We start from the raw sequence: 6,849 nt of genomic DNA, 5'->3' as shown, positions 1-6,849 counted from the left end.
TTATGGTATTTGGCTTTGTTCTCTCTAGGGGCATCTGGAGGAGGAGAGGGCTCTCAAAGGAGGAAAAAAGGGCAACGGAAAAGAACAGGTAGAATATTCCAGAGACATGGTTGCCCCACTGCACAGTCATTATAATGTTCCTTTTCCTATAATCCCTAAATCCCAGGAAAGGTAAATCAAGAGGGAAAGGGGAGAGCACAAGAATATCCGTAATATTGGAAGCACATCACAGCTTAAGAAGAAACTGTAAGTAGCGTGTATTAGATTTTTCATTAACTTATTCACTAAATATATTAAAGGAGAGAGATTATGTACTTGAGGATCTTACAGCCCAGTGGGAGAAAGAGATATGCACATAGATGAATTGTAATAAACCTGGAACATATGGTGTTAGATGTACGAATCGAGAGCTAAGGGGATCCTGACAAGGGAACTACTATCTTCCCACAGAGGTTTTGGGAAAGCTTTCCAGAGGAATGGGTATTGGAGTGGGTCTTGAAGGGTGGACAGGAGTTTGACAGGTGGGAAGGGTATGAGGGAAGGTCCTAGGAATTCTGGCAAGAAAGAATAGAGAGTGTGACTGCAGCTCTAATCACCTTAGGAATGAATGAAGGGTCATGTGACTGGAGCGCTCTGTGACTAGCAGAGCATGGGAGGTGGCCTGGGCCAAGCTAAGGAGTTGGCATTTTATCCTGTGACCCACAAAGTCTACAAAGGCTGTTGAGCAAAATGTGGCAGGATGCCTTGTGGAAGAGGAGGACACCGGCTTCGGTGGAAGAGGTGGGGAGGCCAGGCAAGTGACTCTCGTAATACTGGGGCCTGTGCTGTGTCAGTGAGCCTGCCAGGACCAGCCAGGCTGGGCACTGGAGAGCCGTTCAGCCTCCACCCCACTGCAGCTATCTGCTCCCTCACACACAGACCATGCCTCCTCTCACCCTGTGCTTCCTCCCGGAAGTCCATGGAACTTCTGCCGCTGACATTCAAAACAGTGGGGAAGGCTCAGCAAAAGGGAGGGCCGTGGTGAATACCCCCCACCCCCACTCCCCCGTAAGGGAGGGTCTGGGTGCGTGAGATGACGCTTAGGGCTTCACAGGCAGTGCATACCTGTAGCAGTAATTGGGTAAAGGAGGAATGTCTCTTATCCCTTCTGGGGAAACAAACTGCCCTGGGTTCCAAGAAAAGCAGGAGAAACCGGGCATCCGGGTACAAAGCCGGGAAGATAGCTAGTGGGAAGAGAAAGGCTTTATTTTGGCAGCGGCTGGATACCAGGAGATCACATTAGTGTGAACCCCAAGGTTGCTGCCTATTTCTGCAGGAACAGGCAGGGGCCTGTGGCCAGAGAGTTGGCTGACCTCCAGAGGATGAGATGACCTACTGGACCCTGAGCCCTTGGGCTCCCGCAGCCTTACCGGCTGAGGACACTTTTAGCTGAGGATTTGAGAAGACTTTCCTGCTTGGTAGCCCCCAGCTCAGTGTAATGCCAAGTTCAGTAAATGATTCTTAAATGGAATCAAACTCAAGTGATTAGCCTACTGAAATTCTTATAATTGTATACCTGAATATAGCCTGGGGGAGGCTTGTAGAAACTTTTTTTTTTTTTTTTTTTTTTTAAAGCTGCAGATTATTATCCGGACAGGTTAACACTGGGAGACAGAGGAGCAAAAAGGGGTCTTCAGGGGGCTAGAACCAAGAGCAGAGGCAGGGAGTAGAGGAACAGCTTTGCTGAGCAGGGTCTCAGAGTCCCTTCCTGGAAACCCAGTAAACGTGTTTACCTTTTGTTTACCTGACAGAGAAATGGGAGTGTCCCAGAAGAGTTGGTGGTGGTAATGGTGGTGGTGGGAGACGCTCGAGGGACTTGTACACCTGCATGGAAGTTTGCAGAATATTAAATAGCTGTGGCCATACATGTGTTCCTGGTTGCTGAGGGTGAGCAGCGAGCGGGCAGAAGACTTGGGACACAGAAGGACTTGCCAGGATGTATATGTTCAAGGCATGACAGATTGCTGCAGAATCCAGGCTGGAGAAAAGAGGAAACAGTAATAATAATCGTTTCCAGGCTCTTTACACTTCGGTAACACGTTTAATCTTCACAAAAATTCTGTGAAGTAGACATGTTTGTTACCTCTATTTTATAAATGAGGAAATTCAGGAGTGCCCTGGCTAATAAACTTAGTAAAATGAAAACAACGGATACAATACCGAAAGCATCCTAGTGTCTCATCGGGATTAAAGAAACAATAGCCACCCTGTCACAACGTGCTCTGGTTGCCCAAGGTCTCCCAACAGTTGCAAACTTGTTTTGTGATTGATGGATTTGAAGGCAGGAGATTAGTACAATACATGAGAAATTGCCTTAACAATTTACAAGCAAATTAACGAGAACTGAAAAAGAGAATTCTCTGTTCTTGTGTTAACCAAAGCTGGGATAAAGGAAAAATAAGTTAGTTGCTTGCTTGGGAAATTCCTACCCCTGGAAAATAAGAGTTGAAACCACTAAACAGCTTCCCAATCAAGAATAACAACTTGTGCATCAAAGTGTTCCTCAAGACCCTTGACCCGTGTATGCAAAGCCATTGTGTCATAAACTCTGCTTAATTCCAGTCATTTCCTCACCTTGCAAGATCTCCCTAAAAAATCACTTAGCCCAGGTCCGTGAAAACCTGAAACTATTCTGCCCTACAAGGTGATGTTTATCAATCTGTTTTTCTGGAGTTAACAGTTGACATTAAGCATATATTTAACTATAAAGCTGAGGTGACATTGTGACCTTATCAGTAAGATGACCCAGTCTTAGAACAGTCTTATGCGTGTAAAACACATGCATGTGGATCCTTCCTGCTGCAGTGATCTGTGCTCCAAAACTAGAGCTTGAGACTTATCAACTGGGGATTCCCAGAGGGACTGCTTCCCTATGGTAGAACATGGTCATTACAATGTCTGGCTCAGGGACCTCCAAGTCCCCGAACACCCGCAGCCCCTTGCATCCAAGGTCCCGTGAAGTGTGTCATCAGACCCTGTCAACCTGGCCATACAGACTGACCCAGAAATAGAGTTCTGACAAAGGCACCTCTATATGTCATAAGTAAAGAGAAGAGAGGTTTCTGAGGTAGCTGAATATGAAAAATTAGACGAATAAAGATCCCCAGATAGAATGGTAACTCACCCAATCTTATTCTCTTTGGGCGTGAGAGAGGGAAGAAGGAAAAAAAATAACAGTAAAAACCAAGAGAAGTAAAGAGAGAGCAGCAGTAGAAATGATTGGATGCTGAGGGGGAATCTGAGTCACGAGAGTGCAGAGTGCCTAGGGAACACCAGCTGCTATGTTCTGATGTGACCACAAAATGCTGGAGCCACAGAGCTGCTGGTGTATCCTGGAGAGCTGCAAATTATGTCCCTGTTCTCCATGAGGCTTGTGGTGTGGCTGATGGGGTGATTGTTGTAATAATCATACAATAATAGTAACATTCTTATATATATATTTTGCTGATATACAGTTGAACACAATCATATGCACAGATCTTAAGTGTTCAGTTCTATGAATCTTGGAAATTGTTTATACCCATGTCACCACCAAGCAAAACATGAATCCAGAAAGTTCTCTTGTGCTCCTTTCCAGTCAATCCTTTTTTTTTTTTAAGTTTATTTATTTTGAGAGAGAGAGAGAGAGAGAGAGAGAGAGAGAGAAGTGCAAGCAGGGGAAAAGCAGAGAGAGAGGGAGAGAATCCCAAACAGGCTGCATGCTGTCAGCAAGGACCCCAACACGGGGCTCGATCCCACAATCCATAAGATTGTGACCTGTGCCAAAATCAAGAGTCATTTAACCAACTGAGCCACCCAGGCATCCCTTATTATAGTTTTAACATGCATTTCTCTGAGCATCAGTGATGTTGAGCACAGTTTCATGTGCTAGTATCCATTAGCACACCTTTTTTGAAGTATCTGTCCAACATTTTTGCCCATTAAAAGAAAATTGGGTTGTTCATCTATTCTTTGTTGACTTATAGTCCTTTCTATATTCTGGATATGGACACTTTTTGAGATAAATATTCTGTACATATTTTTTTTTGTCAGTCTGTGGCTTACCTATTAATTTTCTTATGGCTGTTTTGGGGTGCCTGGCTGGCTCAGTCAGTAGAGCCAGGATGACTCTGAATCTCAGGATCGTGAGTTCAAGCCCCACGTTGGTCATGGAGCCTACTTTAAAAAAAAAAAAAACGTTACAATTTTTTCTTATGGGTGTTTTTTGATGAAAGAACTAACATTGTTTTGGGTAGCAGGCACTGTATTAAGTGCTTTATCAGCATTACCGCACTTGATCTCAAAATTTTTGTAAGTTAGATATTAATCTTCCCATTTTACAGATAAAAACATGAAGACTGAATGAGGTTAGGTAGTGTCTACACAGTATAGGGATGGGAGAGGCAGTATCTGAATCATTCAGCCCATTTCCAGAGCCTGAGGTTTTGGCCATATACTAGCCTTTTGGTTTTTACCCTTCTGTGTTAATCATAAGCCCCATCATTGAAGGCTGTGCATCTGAGCCTTTTTTCCTGACCACCTGAAAGAGCCTCATTGAGGCAGCCACGAACTGCAACGCTGGACAGTGCAGACCTACTTCTGTACACTTACAATGGTGCTTTAACCACTTAGATGGTAAACAGCCTCTGAGGATGATGCCAGAGTGCTTTATGCCATCACCAGTTGGTCTAAAGACAAGAAATTCATCGTGACCCTACTGAGCAGCTATAGAATCATTGGCACCATAAAATTGCTTTGAAGTGAGGTTACAGAGTTTAGAGAAGAGAGGTTTCTTTCTGGGGAGTCACTCAGATTTGAGGCTTGCCTTATCCTTTTCTTAATTCTCCCTCATTATTCACATGTATTATTTACACACAAAAACCACCTCTCAGATAGGGCCCTCTGAACCTTGCTGGCCAGTCTTTCTCAATTTGGGTGGTATGGTATGGATAGCCACATCGCCACTGCTAAATATTTATGTACATTGTTATCTTAAGAATCTCCTGTGTCCAGTAAAACATCATTATCTGAACTTGTATTACACAGTTCTTTGCCACAACTCAATGATTTATAAGGTCATGATCATAGGAATACTTGAATGTGCATAATGGCAACAAGGAATACCATGCACCGTGAGTGCTACACTAGGTAGAAGAGTGATGATCTTCTATAATCTTCAGGGGACAAAGTGCTTGGGGAAGCCTGAGTACTCTGGGCAGTACAGAACACTGCAACAAAGGGAGCAAACGGGGCTTTCCTAAAATAATAGGTGAAGAGTAAACTCAAAGGCGGAGGCCCTGCCCTCAGTGGGAGGTCTGCAATAAAGCCCCCCCCCCACCCCCCTGCCCTGCCCCCCACGTGGCGCTGTTTAATGTGCAGCTGACAAAGGGTAAAGGAGGTCCTGGAAATGTTTACAGGAGTGCTCCAGAGTTTAACCTTCCATCACCAGCTTCCTGAGTTTTGTGTTCTGGGCTCCTAATGAGCAAGATGGTGTTGCTCTCACTTGAAATGATTCAGTGTTTTTCTTGGCTTGATTGGTCTCAAAATAATCGTTTTACAAAGATGTGCAATGCCTTGTACCGCTATTTCCTCAAATTCACGTTCCTTTTCATTCACTCTTAAATGCCCAAATTGGGAACTGTAAAAGGCTACTATTTTTGGTCATCTGATTTTCCACTGGCATTAAAATCCAATAAAACAGACCAGACAAAAACACCCTAAACCCTTTTTGCCAGTATGGGGTGAATGTCAAAGCATTTTATGGGTAACTGAACAAGTTCTAGTTCAACAGAGGAGACTAAATGTACAGGACAGCAGGGGTGACTGGCTGGCTCAGTTGGTTAAACATCAGACTTCGTCTCAGGTCATAATCTCACCATTGGTGAGTTCAGGCCCCGCATCAGGCTCTGTGCTGGCAGCTTAGAGCCTGGAGCCCGCTTCAGATCTGTGTCTCCCTCCCTCTCTGCCCTTCTCCTGCTCACACTTTCTCTCTCTCTCTCTCAAAAATGAATAAACATTAAATTTTTTTTTTTTAAATGTACGGTACAGCAAAAAGTTGTCCTTAGTGGCTGTGTGATTTTGGGTAAATTACTTCATCTTCCTGAGCCTCAGTGTCCTGGGATGATAATAATGCCTATCTTATATATTCATTATGGACATTAAATGAGGTGACAAATATATAAAAAGCCACCCAGCATATAATAACACTTATTAAATGTTAGTTCTACTTCCTTTTGTGTCTGGGTTTCATTTACTTCATCTATAAAGTAGGATTTGCCTCGTAAGGATCAAAGGAGAACATGTACATGTAGACACTTCGTAGGTTGTGAGGTTCTCCATGTGGTAGTTATTGTGAAACAGGTCATTGTGTTTTCATCATATTTGAGTCAGTCACTCCTTTGTCTTCCAGATATTCCTTAATGTCAAAACAGAACATGCATGAGAAGTTATCTGTCGGTCCCCAAACCTCCATTTTGAAGGTGCTGGGATATAAAGTATCAGGGTTAAGAGCTTTAAGAATTAGTAGAAAAGAGAAGAAGAGCATTTTAATAGGAGGGGGGAAATGCCTAAACATTCCTCTAGACTAAAGGACATTTAGGGGGCTATTTTCCAAATTCAGCTCGAAAACGTATTGGATTATGAAAATGAATTGTATGTAGTCTACAATGTTGTAGAATCTCAGAGACCAAGAGGTTCTCAGGTGTTGAGGGATTGGCTCTAAATTGTTTGTTTGAGGGGCACCTGGGTGGCTCATCTGGTTAAGCTTCTGACTCTTAAAAAAAAGTTTTTTTTTTAACGTTTATTCATTTTTGAGAGCTGGAAAGACAGAGC

At 43.5% G+C, this 6,849-nt stretch overlaps 1 protein-coding gene across 1 annotated transcript in view; it reads right to left on the bottom strand.

Annotated features, from left to right (window-relative positions):
- Window positions 1-1,567: 1,567 nt before the first annotated feature.
- DAPL1 (death associated protein like 1) overlaps window positions 1,568-6,849 on the bottom strand; it is a 48,948-nt gene continuing 43,666 nt past the window's right edge. The window contains exon 4 of the mRNA XM_045479925.1: window positions 1,568-2,017. Within this exon, the coding sequence (XP_045335881.1) occupies window positions 1,886-2,017 (132 nt within the window). The 3' untranslated portion in view covers window positions 1,568-1,885. The remainder of the gene's footprint in view (window positions 2,018-6,849) is intronic.

The sequence above is a fragment of the Leopardus geoffroyi genome, chromosome C1 (genome assembly GCF_018350155.1).
Source record: "Leopardus geoffroyi isolate Oge1 chromosome C1, O.geoffroyi_Oge1_pat1.0, whole genome shotgun sequence".
Taxonomy (NCBI): Eukaryota; Metazoa; Chordata; class Mammalia; order Carnivora; family Felidae; genus Leopardus; species Leopardus geoffroyi.
This window is presented reverse-complemented; position numbering and strand designations above follow the sequence as displayed.